The 25,469-nt window shown below is 53.4% G+C and overlaps 1 protein-coding gene across 1 annotated transcript in view; it reads right to left on the bottom strand.

Moving 5' to 3' along the window:
* The window catches only part of ccn4 (cellular communication network factor 4), a 35,689-nt gene extending 11,260 nt beyond the window's left edge, over nucleotides 1–24,429 (bottom strand). The window contains exons 1-2 of the mRNA XM_033020372.1: nucleotides 24,171–24,429; nucleotides 8,391–8,676 (exon numbers count right to left, since the gene is read on the bottom strand). Coding sequence (XP_032876263.1) covers nucleotides 8,391–8,676; nucleotides 24,171–24,218 — 334 coding nt within the window. The 5' untranslated portion in view covers nucleotides 24,219–24,429. The remainder of the gene's footprint in view (nucleotides 1–8,390; nucleotides 8,677–24,170) is intronic.
* Between the last annotated feature and the right edge of the window lie 1,040 nt (nucleotides 24,430–25,469).

Raw genomic sequence — 25,469 nt, 5'->3', positions numbered from 1 at the left:
CCCTCTCTACACCACACTGCCCCCTCTACACCACACTGCCCTCTCTACACCACACTGCCCCTCTCTACACCACACTTCCCCCTCTACACCACACTGCCCCCTCTACACCACACTGCCCCCTCTACACCACACTGCCCCCTCTACACCACACTTCCCCCTCTACACCACACTGCCCCCCTCTACACCACACTGCCCCCTCTACACCACACTGCCCCCTCTACACCACACTGCCCCCTCTACACCACACTGCCCCTCTCTACACCACACTGCCCCTCTCTACACCACACTGCCCCTCTCTACACCACACTGCCCCTCTCTACACCACACTGCCCCTCTCTACACCACACTGCCCCCTCTCTGTTCCACACTGCCCCCTCTCTGTTCCAAACTGCCCCCTCTACACACTGCCCCCTCTACTCTACACACTGCCCCTCTCTACACCACACTGCCCCCTCTCTACACCACACTGCCCCCTCTACTCTACACACTGCCCCTCTCTACACCACACTGCCCCCTCTACACCACACTGCCCCCTCTACACCACACTGCCCTCTCTACACCACACTGCCCTCTCTACACCACACTGCCCCCTCTCTACACCACACTGCCCCCTCTACACACTGCCCCTCTCTACACCACACTGCCCCCTCTACACCACACTGCCCCTCTCTACACCACACTGCCCCTCTCTACACCACACTGCCCTCTCTACACCACACTGCCCCTCTCTACACCACACTGCCCCCTCTACACCACACTGCCCCCTCTACACCACACTGCCCCTCTCTGTTCCACACTGCCCTCTCTACACCACACTGCCCCCCTCTACACCACACTGCCCCCTCTACACCACACTGCCCCCTCTACACCACACTGCCCCCTCTACACCACACTGCCCCCTCTACACCACACTGCCCCTCTCTACACCACACTGCCCCTCTCTACACCACACTGCCCCCTCTACACCACACTGCCCCCTCTACACCACACTGCCCCCTCTACACCACACTGCCCCTCTCTGTTCCACACTGCCCTCTCTACACCACACTGCCCCCCTCTACACCACACTGCCCCCTCTACACCACACTGCCCCCTCTACACCACACTGCCCCTCTCTACACCACACTGCCCCTCTCTACACCACACTGCCCCTCTCTGTTCCACACTGCCCTCTCTACACCACACTGCCCCTCTCTACTCTACACTGCCCTCTCTACACCACACTGCCCCTCTCTGTTCCACACTGCCCTCTCTACACCACACTGCCCCCCTCTACACCACACTGCCCCTCTCTGTTCCACACTGCCCCCTCTACACCACACTGCCCCTCTCTACACCACACTGCCCCCTCTACACCACACTGCCCCCCTCTACACCACACTGCCCCTCTCTGTTCCACACTGCCCCCTCTACACCACACTGCCCTCTCTACACCACACTGCCCTCTCTACACCACACTGCCCCTCTCTACACCACACTGCCCCCTCTACACCACACTGCCCTCTCTACACCACACTGCCCCCTCTACACACTGCCCTCTCTACACCACACTGCCCCTCTCTACACCACACTGCCCCCTCTACTCTACACACTGCCCTCTCTACACCACACTGCCCTCTCTACACCACACTGCCCCTCTCTACACCACACTGCCCTCTCTACACCACACTGCCCCCTCTACACCACACTGCCCCTCTCTACACCACACTGCCCTCTCTACACCACACTGCCCCCTCTACACCACACTGCCCTCTCTACACCACACTGCCCTCTCTACACCACACTGCCCCTCTCTACACCACACTGCCCCCTCTACACCACACTGCCCCTCTCTACACCACACTGCCCTCTCTACACCACACTTCCCCCTCTACACCACACTGCCCCTCTCTACACCACACTGCCCCTCTCTACACCACACTGCCCCCTCTACTCTACACTGCCCCCTCTCTACCCCACACTGCCCCCCTCTACACCACACTGCCCCCTCTCTACACCACACTTCCCCCTCTACACCACACTGCCCCTCTCTACACCACACTGCTCCTCTCTACTCTACACTGCCCTCTCTACACCACACTGCCCCCTCTACACCACACTGCCCCCTCTACACCACACTGCCCCTCTCTACACCACACTTCCCCCTCTACACCACACTGCCCCTCTCTACACCACACTTCCCCCTCTACACCACACTGCCCCCTCTACACCACACTGCCCCCTCTACACCACACTGCCCCCTCTACACCACACTGCCCCCTCTACACCACACTGCCCTCTCTACACCACACTGCCCCCTCTACACCACACTGCCCCCCCTCTACACCACAACTGCCCCTCTCTACACCACACTGCCCCTCTCTACACCACACTGCCCCCTCTACACCACACTGCCCCTCTCTACACCACACTTCCCCCTCTACACCACACTGCCCCCTCTACACCACACTGCCCCCTCTACACCACACTGCCCCCTCTACACCACACTTCCCCCTCTACACCACACTGCCCCCCTCTACACCACAATGCCCCCTCTACACCACACTGCCCCCTCTACACCACACTGCCCCCTCTACACCACACTGCCCCTCTCTACACCACACTGCCCCTCTCTACACCACACTGCCCTCTCTACACCACACTGCCCCTCTCTACACCACACTGCCCCTCTCTACTCTACACACTGCCCCTCTCTACACCACACTGCCCCTCTCTACACCACACTGCCCCTCTCTACACCACACTGCCCCCTCTCTGTTCCACACTGCCCCCTCTCTGTTCCAAACTGCCCCTCTACACACTGCCCCCTCTACTCTACACACTGCCCCTCTCTACACCACACTGCCCCCTCTCTACACCACACTGCCCCTCTCTACACCACACTGCCCCTCTCTGTTCCACACTGCCCTCTCTACACCACACTGCCCCCCTCTACACCACACTGCCCCCCTCTACACCACACTGCCCCCTCTACACCACACTGCCCCTCTCTACACCACACTGCCCCTCTCTACACCACACTGCCCCTCTCTACACCACACTGCCCCTCTCTACACCACACTGCCCCCCTCTACTCTACACACTGCCCCTCTCTACACCACACTGCCCCCTCTACACCACACTGCCCCTCTCTACACCACACTGCCCCCTCTACACCACACTGCCCCCTCTACACCACACTGCCCCTCTCTACACCACACTGCCCCCTCTACACCACACTGCCCCCCTCTGTTCCACACTGCCCCCTCTACACCACACTGCCCCTCTCTACACCACACTGCCCCCTCTACTCTACACACTGCCCCTCTCTACACCACACTGCCCCTCTCTACACCACACTGCCCCCTCTACACCACACTGCCCCTCTCTACACCACACTGCCCCCTCTACACCACACTGCCCCCTCTACACCACACTGCCCCCCTCTACACCACACTGCCCCTCTCTACACCACACTGCCCCCTCTCTACACCACACTGCCCCTCTCTACACCACACTGCCCCTCTCTACACCACACTTCCCCCTCTACACCACACTTCCCCCTCTACACCACACTGCCCCCCTCTACACCACACCGCCCCCTCTACACCACACTGCCCCCTCTACACCACACTGCCCCCTCTACACCACACTGCCCTCTCTACACCACACTGCCCCCTCTCTACACCACACTGCCCCTCTCTACACCACACTGCCCCCTCTACACCACACTGCCCCCTCTACACCACACTGCCCCTCTCTACACCACACTTCCCCCTCTACACCACACTTCCCCCTCTACACCACACTGCCCCCCTCTACACCACACTGCCCCCTCTACACCACACTGCCCCCTCTACACCACACTGCCCCCTCTACACCACACTGCCCCTCTCTACACCACACTGCCCCTCTCTACACCACACTTCCCCCTCTACACCACACTTCCCCCTCTACACCACACTGCCCCTCTCTACACCACACTGCCCCCCTCTACACCACACTGCCCCCCTCTACACCACACTGCCCCCTCTACACCACACTGCCCCCTCTACACCACACTGCCCCCTCTACACCACACTGCCCCTCTCTACACCACACTGCCCCCTCTACACCACACTGCCCCTCTCTACACCACACTGCCCCTCTCTACACCACACTGCCCCCTCTCTGTTCCACACTGCCCCCTCTCTGTTCCAAACTGCCCCCTCTACACACTGCCCCCTCTACTCTACACACTGCCCCTCTCTACACCACACTGCCCCCTCTCTACACCACACTGCCCCTCTCTGTTCCACACTGCCCTCTCTACACCACACTGCCCCCCTCTACACCACACTGCCCCCTCTACACCACACTGCCCCCTCTACACCACACTGCCCCCTCTACACCACACTGCCCCCCTCTACACCACACTGCCCCTCTCTACACCACACTGCCCCTCTCTACACCACACTGCCCCCTCTCTACACCACACTGCCCCCTCTACACACTGCCCCTCTCTACACCACACTGCCCTCTCTACACCACACTGCCCCTCTCTACACCACACTGCCCCCTCTACACCACACTGCCCTCTCTACACCACACTGTCCCTCTCTACACCACACTGCCCCCTCTACACACTGCCCCTCTCTACACCACACTGCCCTCTCTACACCACACTGCCCCTCTCTACACCACACTGCCCTCTCTACACCACACTGCCCCTCTCTACACCACACTGCCCTCTCTACACCACACTGTCCCTCTCTACACCACACTGCCCCCTCTACACACTGCCCCCTCTACACCACACTGCCCTCTCTACACCACACTGCCCTCTCTACACCACACTGCCCCTCTCTACACCACACTGCCCCTCTCTACACCACACTGCCCCCTCTACACCACACTGCCCCCTCTACACCACACTGCCCTCTCTACACCACACTGCCCCCTCTACACCACACTGCCCCTCTACACCACACTGCCCTCTCTACACCACACTGCCCTCTCTACACCACACTGCCCCTCTCTACACCACACTGCCCTCTCTACACCACACTGCCCTCTCTACACCACACTGCCCCTCTCTACACCACACTGCCCTCTCTACACCACACTGCCCCCTCTCTACACCACACTGCCCCCTCTCTACACCACACTGCCCCCCTCTACACCACACTGCCCCTCTCTGTTCCACACTGCCCCCTCTACACCACACTGCCCCCTCTACACCACACTGCCCCTCTCTGTTCCACACTGCCCTCTCTACACCACACTGCCCCCCTCTACACCACACTGCCCCCTCTACACCACACTGCCCCCTCTACACCACACTGCCCCTCTCTACACCACACTGCCCCTCTCTACACCACACTGCCCCCTCTACTCTACACACTGCCCTCTCTACACCACACTGCCCCTCTCTACACCACACTGCCCCCTCTACACCACACTGCCCCCTCTACACCACACTGCCCCTCTCTGTTCCACACTGCCCTCTCTACACCACACTGCCCCCCTCTACACCACACTGCCCCCTCTACACCACACTGCCCCCTCTACACCACACTGCCCCCTCTACACCACACTGCCCCTCTCTGTTCCACACTGCCCTCTCTACACCACACTGCCCCCCTCTACACCACACTGCCCCCTCTACACCACACTGCCCCCCTCTACACCACACTGCCCCTCTCTACACCACACTGCCCCTCTCTACACCACACTGCCCCCTCTACTCTACACACTGCCCTCTCTACACCACACTGCCCCTCTCTGTTCCACACTGCCCTCTCTACACCACACTGCCCCTCTCTACTCTACACTGCCCTCTCTACACCACACTGCCCCTCTCTGTTCCACACTGCCCTCTCTACACCACACTGCCCCTCTCTACTCTACACTGCCCTCTCTACACCACACTGCCCCTCTCTGTTCCACACTGCCCTCTCTACACCACACTGCCCCCCTCTACACCACACTGCCCCTCTCTGTTCCACACTGCCCTCTCTACACCACACTGCCCCTCTCTGTTCCACACTGCCCTCTCTACACCACACTGCCCCCCTCTACACCACACTGCCCCTCTCTGTTCCACACTGCCCTCTCTACACCACACTGCCCCTCTCTACTCTACACTGCCCTCTCTACACCACACTGCCCCTCTCTGTTCCACACTGCCCTCTCTACACCACACTGCCCCCCTCTACACCACACTGCCCCTCTCTGTTCCACACTGCCCCCTTTACACCACACTGCCCCTCTCTACACCACACTGCCCCCTCTACTCTACACACTGCCCCCTCTACACCACACTGCCCCTCTCTACACCACACTGCCCCCTCTACACCACACTGCCCCTCTCTACACCACACTGCCCTCTCTACACCACACTGCCCCCTCTACTCTACACTGCCCCCTCTCTACCCCACACTGCCCCCTCTACACCACACTGCCCCTCTCTACACCACACTGCCCCCTCTACTCTACACTGCCCCTCTCTACCCCACACTGCCCCCCTCTACACCACACTGCCCCTCTCTACACCACACTGCCCTCTCTACACCACACTGCCCCTCTCTACACCACACTGCCCCCTCTCTACACCACACTGCCCCTCTCTGTTCCACACTGCCCCCTCTCTGTTCCAAACTGCCCCCTCTACACACTGCCCCCTCTACTCTACACACTGCCCCTCTCTACACCACACTGCCCCCTCTCTACACCACACTGCCCCTCTCTACACCACACTGCCCCCTCTACACCACACTGCCCCCTCTACACCACACTGCCCCTCTCTACACCACACTTCCCCCTCTACACCACACTGCCCCCTCTACACCACACTGCCCCCTCTACACCACACTGCCCCCTCTACACCACACTGCCCCCTCTACACCACACTGCCCCCCTCTACACCACAATGCCCCCTCTACACCACACTGCCCCTCTCTACACCACACTGCCCCCTCTACACCACACTGCCCCCCTCTACACCACACTTCCCCCTCTACACCACACTGCCCCCTCTACACCACACTGCCCCCTCTACACCACACTGCCCCCTCTACACCACACTGCCCCCCTCTACACCACACTGCCCCCTCTACACCACACTGCCCCTCTCTACACCACACTGCCCCTCTCTACACCACACTGCCCCTCTCTACACCACACTGCCCCCTCTCTGTTCCACACTGCCCCCTCTCTGTTCCAAACTGCCCCCTCTACACACTGCCCCCTCTACTCTACACACTGCCCCCTCTCTACACCACACTGCCCCTCTCTACACCACACTGCCCCTCTCTACACCACACTGCCCCCTCTCTACACCACACTGCCCCCTCTCTACACCACACTGCCCCTCTCTACACCACACTGCCCCTCTCTACACCACACTGCCCCCTCTACACCACACTGCCCCCTCTCTACACCACACTGCCCTCTCTACACCACACTGCCCCCTCTCTACACCACACTGCCCCCTCTCTACACCACACTGCCCCTCTCTACACCACACTGCCCCTCTCTACACCACACTGCCCCCTCTACACCACACTGCCCCTCTCTACACCACACTGCCCCTCTCTACACCACACTGCCCCCTCTCTACACCACACTGCCCCTCTCTACACCACACTGCCCCCTCTACACACTGCCCCTCTCTACACCACACTGCCCCCTCTACACCACACTGCCCCCTCTACACACTGCCCCTCTCTACACCACACTGCCCCCTCTACACCACACTGCTCCTCTCTACTCTACACTGCCCCCCTCTACTCTACACACTGCCCCCTCTACACCACACTGCCCCTCTCTACACCACACTGCCCCTCTCTACTCTACACACTGCCCCTCTCTACACCACACTGCCCCTCTCTACTCTACACACTGCCCCCTCTACACCACACTGCTCCTCTCTACTCTACACTGCCCCCCTCTACTCTACACACTGCCCCCTCTACACCACACTGCCCCTCTACACCACACTGCCCCTCTCTACTCCGTTGCCTCTTCCTCACCTTCCCTTTATCTAATAACGGAACATTCTACATTTCTTGACAGAACTGCAGGTGCTGGTTTAAAGCGAAGAGACAAAGTGCTGGATTAACTCAGCGGGACAGGCATCATCTCTGGAGAGAAGGAAGGTGATGTTTCAGGTCAAGACCCTTCTTCAGACTAATCAGGGGAAAGGGAAACGAGATATATAGACAGTGATGATATAGAACAAATGAATGAAAGATATGCAAAAAAGTAATGATAGAGGAACCAGGCCATTGCTGGATGGGAACGAGAAGCTGGTGCGACGGGTGGGGGAGGTATGGAGCGAGAGAGAGAGAGAGAGAGAGAGAGAGAGAGAGAGAGAGGGGGCTGGTCTCACACACTCACGTGCATGTACTGGGGATGAATATTTCACTTACATGCACATACTCCCACCTCGTAGCGAGGTCTGTCACCACTATAGTCACAGTAGAGCCCTCGATGGTAATCACAAACGTCTGCCTCCGTGCAGTTGTCCCTCAGCTGCTTGGCACAAGTCCTGCAACACTCGCAGCCGTCCAGCACCAAGCTGACCCCTGGTGGGCATCGGGGCAAGAGTCTCGGACACCTGCACGGCCAGTGGCACAACTGCGTTCGGTTATTCGGGTGGACAAAGTCCGGCCAACTCACACCCTGGACAATTGTGTTGGAATCCTGTGTGTGGGCCTAGGAGGAAGAGAGAATTAGTAACGTGTTATCCCTGACAGGGTCCAATGGCCCTTTGGCCCATCATGGTCGTGCTAGCCACTAAACGACCGTTTACACTAATCCTGCATTCTCATCAACTGCGCCCAGTATCTGCCACTGTGAGCAGAGGGCCAGTAAACTTGCACACCCGCATGTCTCTGGGATGTGGGAGGAAACTGGGGAAAACCCACAAGGTAACAGGAAGGACATGCAAACTCCACACAGACAGCACCCGAGGTCAGGATGGAACCCGAGCCTGTGGCTCTCAGGCAGTGGCTGGGGCAGTCTATGTACATTAACTAATGTCATTGTCCACCATAGTGCATCTGCGTTCACTGGTTGATCACAGAGCTCTCAAACTGCAAAGGATGCAAGTCGAGAAGATTGACAATTCCAGTCAGGATCCGGTGCTGGAGTAACTCAGCGGGTCAGGCAGCATCTGTGGAGAACATGGATAGGTGACGTTTCACAGAGTGCTGGAGTAACTCAGCGGGTCAGGCAGCTTCTGTGGAGAACATGGATAGGTGACGTTTCACACAGTGCTGGAGTAACTCAGTGGGTCAGGCAGCATCTGTGGAGAACATGGATAGGTGACGTTTCGGGTCAGACCTTCTTCAGATTTAATTGTCTCCCACCTGGCTCAACACCTGGAGAGGAAGGGTCAACATTTCAATGGTCCATGGATAAAACAGGATCCGTGTGGATGGGCCATGCTCAGCCTTGACTGTTAGAGACCTCCTGGGTGTGGCAATTATTGTGATCCAACTCAAGTCCAGACAAGCCAGCAAGATATTACTTTAAATGACGGTGAAATCTCCAACTTCTCTCCAATCGCCATGCATGGTAGAGTTATACAACACAGAAACAGGCCCTCCATGCCAACATGCCCCATCTACACGTCCCACCTGCCCGCGTTTGCCCCATATCCCTCTAAACCTGTCCTATACATTACCTGTCCAAGTGTCTTTTAAATGTTGTCATAGTCCCTCAACTACCTCCTCCAGCAGCTTGTTCCAGACACCCACCCCCTCTGTGTGAAATAGTTGCTCCTCAGGTTACCATTAAAACTTCCCCCCTTCAACTAAACCCATGTCTGGTTCTTAATTCCCCAACTCTAGGTTAAAGACCTGTATATTCCCCTCGTGAGTTTGGACACCTCTATCAGATTATCCCTCATCCTCCTACACCCAAGAAATAGTGTCCTAGCCTTTCCCAACAGCTTCCTGTAACTCAGGCCCCTCGAGTCCAGAATCACCAGTTTATCAAATATAAGTAAATATCAGGCAGAACTAATATCACACAGATATTAACATTGACTTTCTGAACGACAAACTTGTGCACATACTGTTGCCACACACTGTATTTCACTAACTCATTCCCATCTCCCCTTTACACCACTCACTCAGTGAGCATCCGTTCTATAATTTCCTGAAAGCCGCAACACGTTGACAAAGTGGTGAAGAAGACGTTGGGTACGGTCACTTTCATAGATCCGGATATAGATAATAAGGCATGTTGCTGCTATATAGGACTTGGGTCGGGCAGCATGTGGAGTATTGCGGGCAGTTCTGGTCGTCCCCATTACAGGGGGGATGTGGGGGCTTTGGAGACGGTGCAAAGGAGGTTTACCAGAACTCTTTAGATTCTGGAGTAGTTCCTGAGGATTGGAGGGTAGCAAATGTAACCCCACTTTTTAAAAAGGGAGGGAGAGAGAAAACGGGGAATTACAGACCAGTTAGTCTAACATCGGTAGTGGGGAAACTGCTAGAGTCAGTTATTAAATATGGGATAGCAGCACATTTGGAAAGTGGTGAAATCATTGGACAAAGTCAGCATGGATTTATGAAGGGTAAATCATGTCTGACGAATCTTATAGAATTTTTCGAGGATGTAACTAGTAGAGTGGATAAGGGAGAACCAGTGGATGTGTTGTATCTGGACTTCCAGAAGGCTTTCGACAAGGTCCCACATAAGAGATTAGTATACAAACTTAAAGCACACGGTATTGGGGGTTCAGTATTGATGTGGATAGAGAACTGGCTGGCAGACAGGAAGCAAAGAGTAGGAGTAAACGGGTCCTTTTCACAATGGCAGGCAGTGACTAGTGGGGTACCGCAAGGCTCAGTTCTGGGACCCCAACTATTTACGATATATATTAATGATTTGGACGAGGGAATTGAATGCAACATCTCCAAGTTTGCGGATGACACGTTAGCTGGGGGGCAGTGTTAGCTGTGAGGAGGATGCTAGGAGGCTGCAAGGTGACTTGGATAGGCTGGGTGAGTGGGCAAATGCATGGCAGATGCAGTATAATGTGGATAAATGTGAGGTTATCAACTTTGGTGGCAAAAACAGGAAAGTAGATTATTATCTGAATGGTGGCCGATTAGGAAAGGGGGAGATGCAACGAGACCTGGGTGTCATGGTACACCAGTCATTAAAAGTAGGCATGCAGGTGCAGCAGGCAGTGAAGAAGGCGAATGGTATGTTAGCATTCATAGCAAAAGGATTTGAGTATAGGAGCAGGGAGGTTCTACTGCAGTTGTACAGGGTCTTGGTGAGACCACACCTGGAGTATTGCGTACAGTTTTGGTCTCCTAATCTGAGGAAAGACATTCTTGCCATAGAGGTAGTACAGAGAAGGTTCACCAGACTGATTCCTGGGATGTCAGGACTTTCATATGAAAAAAAACTGGATAGACTCGGCTTGTACTCGCTAGAATTTAGAAGATTGAGGGGGGATCTTATAGAAACTTACAAAATTCTTAAGGGGTTGGACAGGCTAAATGCAGGAAGATTGTACCCGATGTTGGGGAAGTCCAGAACAAGAGGTCACAGTTTAAGGATAAGGGGGAAATCTTTTAAGACCGAGATGAGGAAAACTTTTTCACACAGAGAGTGGTGAATCTGTGGAATTCTCTGCCGCAGAAGGTAGTTGAGGCCAGTTCATTGGCTATATTTAAGAGGGAATTAGATGTGGCCCTTGTGGCTAAGGGGATCAGGGGGTATGGAGAGAAGGCAGGTACAGGATACTGAGTTGGATGATCAGCCATGATCATATTGAATGGCGGTGCAGGCTCGAAGGGCCGAATGGCCTACTCCTGCACCTATTGTCTATGTTTCTATGATGCCGGGATTAGAGGGGTTCAGCTACAGGGAGAGGGTGGACAAACTGGGATTGTTGTCTCTGGAACGCCAGAGGCTGCTAAAATTTATTAAATGATGAGAGGCGTAGATTAGATAGATAGAGGGCGCAGCTTTAAGGTGAGAGGGGCAAAGTGTAAAGGAGATGTGTGGGGCAGGTATTTTACACAGAGGGTGGTGGGTGCCTGGAACACACTGCCAGGGGTGGTGGTGGAGGCAGATACCATAGTGGTGTTATTAAGACTCTTGTATAGAGACATGGATATGCAGGGAATGGAGGGATATGGATATGGATCACGTGCAGGCAGATAAGAGTTGGGCTTGGCATCATGTTTGGGCCGAAGGGCTTGTCCCTGTGCTGTAATGTTTCATGTTCCATGTCTACGTAAATATCCACTCAAAATTATACGCAAATACTACTTTCCTCGAATGTATTGAAACGGACTAGGATTACAATTTGGAAATTAATGCTAATGTGTTGTAATCTAAAATATTACAACTGACCAAGTTAAACAGGTGTTCAAGTATTCAGTGATTTATGTAACTCACAGGTTTTGCCAAATTCTTCGCCTCAATACAACATATAAGTTTGACTCGTGCGAAATCCCTCCACTCCTTATCCTGGCACTTACCTGAGATTAAGCTGGCCATAGAACAATATTCAGCAGCTCTAGACTAAAGGGCTTTACAGCTTATCATAAAGAAATGTATAGATGGAAAAGATGAGCAGGTTTCAGATTCTGACGTGTGATGGATCGCTCAGTTCTTCACTAACAGACCTGTGTTGTGGTCGACCAAGAGAACGTCCCAGGTCCACACGTTCACACTCAGCACCGATCTGCACTCGCAACAAAGGTCATCCCCTAAAATGCCCCACCATGATCAGAGGTCAGAGAGCTGTAGTAACTCAGCGGGTCAGGCAGCATCTGTGGAGAACATGGATAGGTGACGTTTCACAGAGTGCTGGAGTAACTCAGCGGGTCAGGCAGCATCTGTGGAGAACATGGATAGGTGACGTTTCACAGAGTGCTGGAGTAACTCAGCGGGTCAGGCAGCATCTGTGGGGAACATGGATAGGTGACGTTTCGGGTTGAGACCCTTCTTCAGACCCGTGTCTAACTTCAAGTTCCTGAGTGTCAATATCTCTGAGCATTTACCCTGGACCCAGCACGTTGATGCTATCATGAAGAAAGTCCATCAATGCCTCTACTTGTTTAGCAGATTGAGGAGATTCATTGTCGACAAATAGTCTCCTCAACTTCTACGGGTTGCATCACAGCCTGGCTCAGCAACTCAAATGCCCAGGAACAAAGGAGATGACAGAGAGCGGTGGACACTGCCCGCTCCATCACGGATACTGACCTCCCTACCCCACACTGCCCGCTCCATCACACACTGACCCCCCCTAACACCAGCGAAGGGATCTACAGGAGGTGCTATCATCAGAGACCCACACCACCCTGGCCATTCACTTCTGCCATCAGGAAGAAGGTACAGGAGCCTGAAAACTGTAACATCCAGACTCAGGAACAGCTTCTTCCCTACAGCCATCAGGCTATTTAACACAGCAAACACCAACTAAACCGAACTACATAGAAACATAGAAGAATTGTTGCAGGAGTAATCCATTTGTCCCTTCGAGCCAGCACCGCCATTCAATATGATCATGGCTAATCATCCAAAATCAGTACCCTGTTCCTGCTTTTTCCCCATATCCCTTGATTCCTTTAGCCCTAAGAGCCCTAACTCTCTCTTGAAAAAATTCAGTGAATCGGCCTCCACTGCCTGCTGAGGCAGAGAATTCCACAGATTCACAACTCTCTGGGTGAAAAAGTTTTTCCTCATCTCAGTCCTAAATGGCCGACCCCTTATTCTGAAACTGTGGCCCCTGGTTCTGGACTCCCCCAACATGGGGAACATGTTCCTGTATCGAGCCTGTCCAGTCCTTTAAGAATGTTATATGTTTCGATAAGAACTCCTCTCTTCCTACAAAAAGTTTAGTGAATACAAGACCATTTGACCCATTCTGTCATCATACGTCAGTCTCGCCATCCCGGGAATGAACCTGGTGAACCTACGCTGCACTCCCTCAGTAGTAAGAATGTCCTTCCTCAAATTAGACCCAAAACTGCACAAACTACAAACTGTCCTGCTCGCACTAAGGGCTTTGGGCTTTTTTGTACTAATATTGGAATTTTTAATTTATTCTAATTTTCTTGTTCATATGTCATGGAGTCATTAAGCACGGAAACAGGTGGTTTGTCCCAACTTGCCCACGCCGACCAATGTTGTTTCCTGCGTAACTGAACGGTTATAATGCAACAAAAAGGAAAATGATGGCCTTGTGGATTTGTGAGTCCCATAGTTTTAACTCTGCCAGAGGTTAAAATGTCAGCCAGTCAATGTCAAACCGAGTTTTACAGCCTTTCCTTTGTAAATCATTGGTTCAATAGTAAGACAACACTAGTCTTATTCACTCTTGTGTCAAACTATGTCCTTTGGTTTAACCAAGGTGTCCCTGAGACTTCTCGACTTCAAGTCGAGACCAAGAAGGGTGAGAAGTGAGTATTGGCTGGGCACTATTACAGGCACCAGATCATTTAAGTCATAGAAACGTAGACAATAGGTGCAGGAGTAGGTCATTCGGTCCTTTGAGCCAGCACTGCCGTTCACTGCGATCATGGCTGATCATCCCCAATCAGTATCCCGTTCCTGCCTTCTCCCCATATCCCCTGATTCCGCTAGTCCCTAGAGATCTATCTAGCTCTCTTTTAAATTAATCCAGTGATTTGGCCTCCACTGCTTTCTGTGACAGAGAATTCCACAAATTCACACATGCACGCGCACACACACGCATGCACACACGCACGCACATGCGTACACACATACACACACATGTGCACGCACACACTCACGCATGCACATGCGTGCCCACACACGCAAACACGCGCGCGCACACATGCATGCACACACACCTGCGCACACACATACACCTGCGCACACACACACACACACAGACACGCACGCATGCACACGCACACACATGCACATGCCTTCTTACCGAGATGACAGACCAGTTCTGAGCTACAGAGCATGACTGTGGTTGTACAGGCACCTTGGCACAACCCCTGGACACCTGTGCTGCAACCCTCAGGCAGATGTGATCAACCCCAGTATTGACCCATAACGTCACCTGAGTTACTCCAGCACCCTGTGAAACGTCACCTATCCATGTTCTCCACAGATGCTGCCTGACCCGCTGAGTTACTCCAGCACTCTGTGAAACGTCACCTATCCATGTTCTCCACAGATGCTGCCTGACCCGCTGAGTTACTCTAGCACTCTGTGAAACGTCACCTATCCATGTTCTCCACAGATGCTGCCTGACCCGCTGAGTTACTCCAGCACTCTGTGAAACGTCACCTATCCATGTTCTCCACAGATGCTGCCTGACCCGCTGAGTTACTCTAGCACTCTGTGAAACGTCACCTATCCATGTTCTCCACAGATGCTGCCTGACCCGCTGAGTTACTCCAGCACTCTGTGAAACGTCACCTATCCATGTTCTCCACAGATGCTGCCTGACCCGCTGAGTTACTCCAGCATTTTCTGTCTATTCCTAATATCTTCAGATCCGTTACCATCGACCTCTCACTCACTGTCCCACACAACATCTGGCTCTTTGATGAATCGCCAACTGCTTTGGACAGAATGATAAGAAGCAGAGAGATACCTGGCAATTTGGATGAAACCTGTGGCAACAAGTTGAACTTGCTCACAATTGCATAGATCTCCTTGTGTTTTGAGGAGAGGTGAACTCTGCGGTGAAATTACTGCTTCTGTTGTGAGACTTCAGCAGTGGGTCAGAGGTTTAAAGTTAACCACATTCTAAATGGTCACACACGTTAACACTCCCTTTAAGTAAGTAACTACACATTCAATATTTGGTATTGTCATGAAAAACTTGCTAATATAAATTTGAAGAAGCTCGTGGGCATCACAGTGGGGCAGCGGGTGGAACCGCTGGTGATTTAGTACGGGAGACAAGTGTAGGAGAGGTGTACTGACTGTATGTGCAGACACTTTGATAGTGATTGTCCAAGAGGTTCACTGTCGAGGACTTCATAATGCAGAGAGCATTATAAACAGTGGAGCGATTAACCCTGGAAAGGGGGGAGACTTCTCTCTGAGTTGGACCCAGGAAACTGAAGCAGGCTCGCGTAGACTTCATATTTTCTTGAGGTTATTAAGGACAGTCCTCGACAGTGAACCCCATAGGCAATCACGTCTGCCCACACAGTCAGTGCACCTCACCTACACTTGTCTCCCGTACTTTAAAGGTACACAAAAATGCTGGGGAAACTCAGCGGGTGCAGCAGCGTCTATGGAGCGAAGGAAATAGGTAACGTTTCATGTCTCGTTTGTGTGAAGTGTGGCTGGCGATGTTGCTGTTGTGACCCGGGGCCACCAGATGGCGCCAATGTGCAGATTATGGCAGCCTTGACCCAACCCAACATTGGAAACTATCTGCTCCTGGAGTGGCTTCACCTCAACGTGGGAGTTGTGGACATCACCTCAACGTGGGAGCTGTGGACATCACCTCAACGTGGGAGCTGTGGACATCACCTCAACGTGGGAGCTGTGGACATCAGCTCAACGTGGGAGCCCTGACCCTCACACACACTGCACCCGAGACACACTGCACCACACACACACTGCACATGACACACACTACACCTCACACAGACTTTGTAAACTAGCACTTGCAGCTCCTGGAGTGGACATCATCTCAACCTGGAAGTTGGGTTTTTTGGACAGATTGTGGGAGTTTGGAATTGGGTCGCTGTCTATGTTTGTTATTTTAGACTTTAGACTTAAGAGATACAGCGTAGAAACAGGTCCTTCAACCCACCGAGTCCGCGCCGACCAGCAATCCCTGTACACTAGCACTACCCTACACACACTAGGAACAATGTACAATTTTATCGAAGGCAATTAACCTGCAAACCTGTACATCTTTGGAGTGCGGGAGGAAACTGGAGCACCCGGAGAAAACCCACGCGGTCACGGGGAGAACGTACAAACTCCGTACAGACAGCGCCCGTAGTCGGGATGGAACACGGGTCTCTGGCGCTGTGAGGCAGCAACTCTACCGCTGGGCCACTGTGATGCACTAATTTCAATAAATAGCAGTCGATAGACTAGAGAATATGATTATTGGGTAACATGTTATAAATGATCATCTGATGAAAGAGTAAACTACACACAAACTTACAACAAAAAGAACAGTAAATGCTGGGGTAACGTCTCTTCACGATAGAGTCATAGAGTGATACAGCACGGAAACAGGCCCTTCAGCCCAACTTGCCCACACTGGCCAACAATGTCCTACCTACACTAGTCCTACCTGCCCGCGTTTGGTCCATATCCCTCCAAACCTGTCCTATCCATGTAACTGTCTAACTGTTTATTAAACGTTGGGATAGTCCCAGCTTCAACTACCTCCTCTGGCAGCTTGTTACGTACACCCACCACCCTCTGTGTGGAAAAGTTACCCCCCAGATTCCTTTTAAATCTTTCCCCTTCACCTTGAACCTATGTCCTCTGGTCCTCGATCCCCCTACTCTGGGCAAGAGACTGTGCGTCTACCCGATCTATTCCTCTCATGATTTTATACACCTCTATAAGATCACCCCTCATCCTCCTGCGCTCCATGGAATAGAGTCCCGCTAAATCACCAGCGGTTCCACCCGCTGCCCCACCATGACACCCACTAGCTTCTTCAAATTTATATTAGCAAGTTTTTCATGACAATATCAAATATTGAATGTGTAGTTACTTACTTATAGGGAGTGTTAACGTGTGTGACCATTTAGAATGTGGTTAACTTTAAACCCCTGACCCACTGCTGAAGTCTCACAACAGAAGCAGTAATTTCACCGCAGAGTTCACCTCTCCTCAAAACACAAGGAGATCTATGCAATTGTGAGCAAGTTCAACTTGTTGCCACAGGTTTCATCCAAATTGTCAGGTATCTCTCTGCTTCTTATCATTCTGTCCAAAGCAGTTGGCGATTCATCAAAGAGCCAGATGCTGTGTGGGACAGTGAGTGAGAGGTCGATGGTAACGGATCTGAAGATATTAGGAATAGACAGAAAATGCTGGAGTAACTCAGCGGGTCAGGCAGCATCTGTGGAGAACATGGATAGGTGACGTTTCACAGAGTGCTGGAGTAACTCAGCGGGTCAGGCAGCATCTGTGGAGAACATGGATAGGTGACATTTCGGATGGGGACCCTTCTTCAGACCTGAAACATCACCTATCTGTGTTGTCCACAGATGCTGCCTGATCTGCTGAGTTACTCCAGCACTCTGGAGTAACTCAGCAGATTTTTGGTAAACCAGCATCTGCAGTTCCTTGTTTCTACACTAAATGATAAGACTGATGGACATGACGGTATTTACCGCTGTCTTCATTGCTCAGTGGCCTTCCTCCCTCTCTGAAGATCATAAACTCCTGCACTCTCAGTCCCATGTGCTCCCAGCGTTGGTCTCATGTGGTCTGGACCAGCCCGCTCTGTGGTCTGGACCGTCCCGGAACTAACTGTGGACAGAGGAGAACAAACAGCACAGAAAAAGCTCCAATAACATGGGCTCCAGGATGTTGGTCCCCATTAACTCCAGGAAGTGGTGGGCGTGTTGTGGATCCAAGGCTGAATATACCTTGAAAAAATAAACCAGCAACACCGTGCTGTGTCCTGGCTCTACCCCTCCGCTCATCCCCACACCAAGCCCATCCCCCCACACCAAGCCCATCCCCACACCAAGCCCAACTCCCCACCCCACCCCGGCAACAGTGAGATGGTAAAAGCAAATTTGCTCCCCCCACCCCACACACACACCCCACACAAACACCTCACCCCACACACACACCCCACACACACACCCCACCCCACCCCACACCCCCCACACACACCCACCCCCACACACACACCCCACACCCCCCACCCCCCCACACCCCCCAAACACCCCCCACCCCCACACCCCACCCCACCCCAACACACACACCCCACACACACACCCCACCCACACCCACCCACCCCACACACACACCCCCATACACACCCCACCCACACACACCCCCACACACACACCCACCCCACACACACCCCCACACCCCACCCCACACCCCACACCACACACCCCACACACACACCCCCACACACCCCACACACACCCACACACACCCACCCCACACACACCACACCACACACCCACCACACCACACACACCACACACACACACCCCACACACACACACCCACCACACACCCACACCCACACACCCACACACCACACACACACACCACCCACACACACCACACACACACCACACACACCCCACACACACACCCACACACACACACACACACACACCCCCACACACACACCCACACACACACACCCCACACACACACCCCACACACACCACCCCACACACACCCCACACACACACCCCACACACACACCCCACACACACACCCCACACACACACCCCACACACACACCCCACACACACACCCCACACACACACCCCACACACACACCCCACACACACCCCACACACACACCCCACACACACCCCACACACACCCCACACACACACCCCACCCACACACACACCCCACACACACCCCACACCCACACCCCACACACACACCCCACACACACACACCCCCCACACACCCCACCCCCCCCCCCAACACACCCCACCCACACACACACCCCACACATACACCCCACACACACACCCCACACACACACCCCACACACACACCCCACACACACACCCCACACACACACCCCACACACACCCCACACACACACACACCCCACCCCACACACACACCACACCCCACACACACCCCACACACACACACACACCCCCACACACCCCACCCCACACAAATGCGATGCCCATCAACGCTGGTCCACATTAGGCCCATTGCCCTCGAGGCCTCTCCTCTCAAGTACCTGTTAAAGCATCTTGTAAATGCTATTACTGTGTCTGGCACCACCATCACCTCCATCACCAGGTATTCACAACCCTCTTTGTGAACAACCTACTCCGCACATAGTCATGTACATACACCCACCAAATTATCTGAATGGTGGCCGATTAGGAAAGGGGAGATGCAACGAGACCTGGGTGTCATGGTACACCAGTCATTAAAAGTGGGCATGCAGGTGCAGCAGGCAGTGAAGAAAGCGAATGGTATGTTAGCATTCATAGCAAAAGGATTTGAGTATAGGAGCAGGGAGGTTCTACTGCAGTTGTACAGGGTATTGGTGAGACCACACCTGGAGTATTGCGTACAGTTTTGGTCTCCAAATCTGAGGAAAGACGTTCTTGCCATAGAGGGAGTACAGAGAAGGTTCACCAGACTGATTCCTGGGATGTCAGGACTTTCATATGAAGAAAGACTGGATAGACTCGGTTTGTACTCGCTAGAATTTAGAAGATTGAGGGGGGATCTTATAGAAACTTACAAAATTCTTAAGGGGTTGGACAGGCTAGATGCAGGAAGATTGTTCCCGATGTTGGGGAAGTCCAGAACAAGGGGTCACAGTTTAAGGATAAAGGGGAAATCCTTTAGGACCGAGATGAGAAAAACTTTTTTCACACAGAGTGGTGAATCTCTGGAACTCTCTGCCACAGAAGGTAGTTGAAGCCAGTTCATTGGCTATATTTAAGAGAGTTAGATGTGGCCCTTGTGGCTAAAGGGATCAGGGAGTATGGAGAGAAGGCAGGTACAGGATACTGAGTTGGATGATCAGCCATGATCATATTGAATGGCGGTGCAGGCTCGAAGCGCCAAATGGCCTACTCCTGCACCTATTTTCTATGTTTCTAAATAGATACAGCACAGAAACAGGCCCTTCAGCCCAACTTGTCCATGCCGACCAATATGTCCCAGCTACACTAGTCCCACCTGCCTGCGTTTGGCTCCAAACCTGTCCTATCCATGTACCTGTCTAAGTATTTCTTAAACGTTGGGATAGTCCCAGCCGCAACTACCTCCCCTGGCAGCTTGTTCCACACACCCACCACCCTTTGTGTGGAAAAGTTGCCCCTCAGATTCCTATTAAATCTTTCCCTTTCACCTTGAACCTTTAACCTTGATCACCTGTAATGGTCACCGTGCCCCAAGCACAAGTATTGGCAGCAGGGCCGGCAGCTTGACATTTACATCGTGCAGAGGTCAGGCAAGCAAGTTCATGTCATCCGTCTGCAATAACCTCCACGTGGAGGTGACTGAGGAGCCCTGTAACTCGCTGGGTCATCGCCCATACACATCCTTGCCACACATGGTTTGAATGTTACTGAAGAAACAAACACAAGTCACAGCGGATTTTAGAAAAATATATGAAGCAAGCTTGGATTCAGACCAATGCCTGGGTGATCAAAGATTCTTGGAGGGGGAGGGGGCTGGTGGGGTGGGGAGGGGATGGTGGGGGGGTGTGTGGAGGGGGTGGGGGCGAGTGGAGGGGAGGGGTGGGGAGGATGGTGGAGTGGGGAGTGGAGGGGGAGAAGGAGGTGGAGAGGCTGGTGGGGGGGGGGGGGGGGGGTTGGGGGGTGGTGTGGAGGGGTAATCAAAGGTTCTTGGAGGCAAAGTTACTGAGATCGTGGCCAGAAAGGCCTAAGCTCAAACATTCCATAATTTAACAATTTTACAAAGGATTCTTGAAAGAATGCAGATTTATTAACAGTGGTAATTAAACAAGACTTTTTCATTCTTATTGAAGGAATGATGTGGCCCGTGAGTCCATTGGCAGGTGACCCCTTTGTGCCGTGTTGTGTGTTGCCTCTACCTGCACCTCCACTGGGTAACTACTCTCCACAGGAGTGAAACATTACCTGTCACACATCTGTTTAAGGGCCGACTGCTGTGCAGACGCAAAGAATGTTATACATTTCCTGGAGATGATAATATATTTCTGGCTGACAAGAGTCTGTGAGATCAAGGAGTCGGGAAAGTTAATCTTTTAGCAGAGGGGTGGTGGCCTGACCAGACTCCGCTGGGCTCATCTCCCTGAGAACATTGTCAAGCAGCAGTGGGCAAACCCGTGGACCCATCTCTCCTAGACCATTACTCGGTCTGAAAATTAATTCACAGGTCAGCACGGTGGCGCAGCGGTAGATTTGCTGCCTCACAGCGCCAGAGACACGGGTTCCATCCTGACTACGGGTGCTGTCTGTACGGGGTTTGTACCTTCTCCCCGTGGCCTGCGTGGGTTTTCTCCAGGTGCTCCGGTTTCCTCCCACACTCCAAAGATGTACGGATGTTTGGGTTAATTGGCTAGGTATAAATGTAAAATTATCCCTAGTGTGTGTAGGAAAGTGTTAATGCGCGGGGATCGCTGGTCGGTGCCGACCCGATGGGCCGAAGGGCCTGGTTCTGCATTGTATCTCTAATCTAAACTAAACTAAACACAAAGAAACTGCAGCTGCTGGAATCTTGAGCAAGACGCTGGTAAAGAGGCCGTGGGGACAAACACAGGTGACTGATGGGTGGCCACAGGTGAGGGGGTGATTGGCAGATGGGTGGAGAACAATCTTCAGGTTTGTAGGTGTGTGTAGGGTTGTGTTAGTGTGTAGTGTGTGTAGGGTTGTGTTAGTGTGTGTAGGGTTGTGTTAGTGTGTGTAGGGTAGTGTTAGTGTGTAATGTGTGTGTAGGGTTGTGTTAGTGTGTAGTGTGTGTAGGGTTGTGTTAGTGTGTAGTGTGTGTGTAGGGTTGTGTTAGTGTGCGGGAAGGGTGAGGGGGAGAGGGAGTGGTGGGGGGGGGTGGAGGGCAGGGGGAGGGGGAGGAGTTGGGGAGAGGGAGTGGTGGGGGGGGGGGGGGGGGGGGGCAGGGGGAGGGGGAGGAGTTGGGGAGGGGGAGGGGTGGGGGGTGGGAGGTGGGGGATAGTGGAGGGGAGGGGGAGGAGTTGGGGAGGGGGAGTGGAGTGGGGGGGGGGGGGGGGATGGTGGAGGGCAGGGGGAGGGGGAGGAGTTGGGGAGGGGGAGTGGAGTGGAGGGAGGACCCACGTGGCAGCTGTGTGCTGAATCCGCTCCAACATGTTGTGTCTATTTGTGGTGTTTCCATCTCCAGACTCTTGTTTCAGATTTGATCTTTGATAACACTGGAATGTTCCTCAGCCTGATGTTTACCTTGGCTTCAAGTGGAATCAGTTGTGGGAATCTCAGTGGGGTTGTTGCCGGTACAGTTGGTGTCTCAGCACCAGTAGCGGTGCCTGGAGGAGCAGAGAAACTACCACATGGTTTAGTTTAGTTTAGAGATACAGCGTGGAAACAGATCCTGCACACAACTTGCCCACACCGACCAACATGTCCCAGCTACACCAGTCCCACCTGCCACTAGTCCCGTCCATATCCCTCCAAACCTGTCCTATCCATGTACCTGTCGAACAGTTTCATAAACATTGCGATAGTCCCAGCCTCAACTACCTGCTTTAGTGTCTGAAGAGTCTGAAGAAGGGTTTCGGCCCGAAACGTCGCCTATTTCCTTCGCTCCATAGATGCTGCTGCACCCGCTGAGTTTCCCCAGCAATTTTGTGTACCTTTACCTGCTTTAACAGTTGGTTCCATACACCCACCCAGAATTGTAATCCCAAAGCGAGCTGACGTTCCTGCTGTTATTCGACGCCGGTACATAATTGTTGACTTTCTTCTCTGTAAAGTACAGCGGCTGGAACAGACACTGGATGTCCCTGTGTACAATGTCCCATCACGTGGACAAGGGGGTAGCATGAATATGGTGGGGCTGAGGAAGGGTCTCGACCCGAAACGTCGCCCAATCCTCTCACCCATCACCCTAACACCAGATGGAAACAACAAAACCTCTTGTTCAACCACACAAAACATCACTGAATGTGAAGCATCAACTCGCTAATATTCTGTATGTGATTTAAAATAAATAAAGACAAGTTGATCAAATTGATGAAATGATGCAATAATAGACCGTAATAACCTTTATATTGAAAACAATTAACACTGGAGAGAAGGAATGGGTGAAATTTTTTTGGTCGAGACCCTTCTTCACCCCCCCCCCCCCCCCCCCCCCCCAATCCGCCAACTACATTGTAGTGGGGTTATCTGGTGAAGGGTCTCGACCTGAAACGTCACCTATCCATGTTCTCCACAGATGCTGCCTGACCCGCTGAGTTACTCCAGCACTCACTCTGTGTTATGTAGAGGTGACCCACACCTACTTCACACACTCTCTCTCTATCCTCCAGAGAATGAACCCCAGCCCGGGTCACAGCTCACCTGGGGAGTGACGGCGGCCACCAGGCAGCAGAGGAGAAGCCGCTTCATCGCCGGCGCCCGCGGGAAGATTCATGGACAAACTTCAAGTGTCCGCGCCGCTCGCAGCGCCCGTCTCGTCTCTCCCCTCCTCGTCTCTGCCCGTCTCTCTCAGTCTCTCTCCGTCTTTCTCAGTCTCCAGCGCTAAAGCCCAGCCCTCAGTGGCTCTGCTGACGTCAGGGAACTGGTCGCCCCCACCTCCCTCTCTCTGTCTCTCCCTCTGTCTCTCCCTCTCACTCTCCCTCTCTCTCTGTCTCTCTCCCTCTGTCTCTCTCTCCCTCCCTCCCTCTGTCTCTCAGTATGTCTCTCTGTGTCTCTATCTCTCCCTCTGTCTGTCTCTCTCCCTCTATCTCTCCCCCTCTGTCTCTCTCCCTCTGTCTCTCTCTCCCTCCCTCTGTCTCTCTGTGTCTCTATCTCTCCCTCTGTCTCTCTCCCTCCCTCCCTCTGTCTCTCTCCCTCTGTCTCTCTCCCTCTGTCTCTCCCTCTGTCTCTCCCTCTCTCTCCCTCTGTCTCCCAGTCTCTCTCCCTCTGTCTCTCCCTCTGTCTCCCAGTCTCTCTCCCTCTATCTCTCCCCCTCTGTCTCTCTCCCTCCCTCCCTCTGTCTCTCCCTCTGTCTCTCTCTCCCTCCCTCCCTCTGTCTCTCAGTATGTCTCTCTGTGTCTCTCTGTCTCACTCCCTCTATCTCTCCCTCTGTCTCTCTCTCCCTCTATCTCTCCCTCTCTCCCTCTGTCTCTCTCCCTCTGTCTCTCTCTCCCTCCCTCTCTCTCTATCTCTCCCTCCCTCTCCCCCTCTCTCTGTCTCCCCCCCTCTGTCCCTCTCCCTCTGTCTCAGTTGCTGTGTTTCAGATTGCAACACCTGTATGTGTTGCTTGTCCACTCGCTGGCGCTGTGGTGGTGGCTGATCGCCACATGCCACGGATCTGTTCCCGTTGACCACGCCTGCTCCACCGCGACCAGACCCCCCTCGGGAGGGAGAGGGAATACCGGGGGCGAACGACCTTCTCCCAAACCCCGCCGCACTTCAGACTTGACTCCAGAGATCGCCCTTTCTGCTTCAAACATCGTTGAATGGAAATCTCATGAAAACTCCCGAGAAAGTAAAACATGCAGAATAATAAGCTGAGCTAAAAGCACATATTGGCTTCATTACACATGTGGGGAGCGTAGACGGATTATAATGAAGGAGATATAATGAGGAAAGAACTCAGCCCCTTCATCTGAAACAACGGCAGCATTTGTAGATGGGGTTTGTTGGGCGGCAAGG

Source organism: Amblyraja radiata, chromosome 4, assembly GCF_010909765.2.
Source record: "Amblyraja radiata isolate CabotCenter1 chromosome 4, sAmbRad1.1.pri, whole genome shotgun sequence".
Lineage (NCBI taxonomy): Eukaryota > Metazoa > Chordata > Chondrichthyes > Rajiformes > Rajidae > Amblyraja > Amblyraja radiata.
Note: the sequence above shows the minus strand (reverse complement) of the source record. Positions and strands in the feature narration are given on the sequence as shown.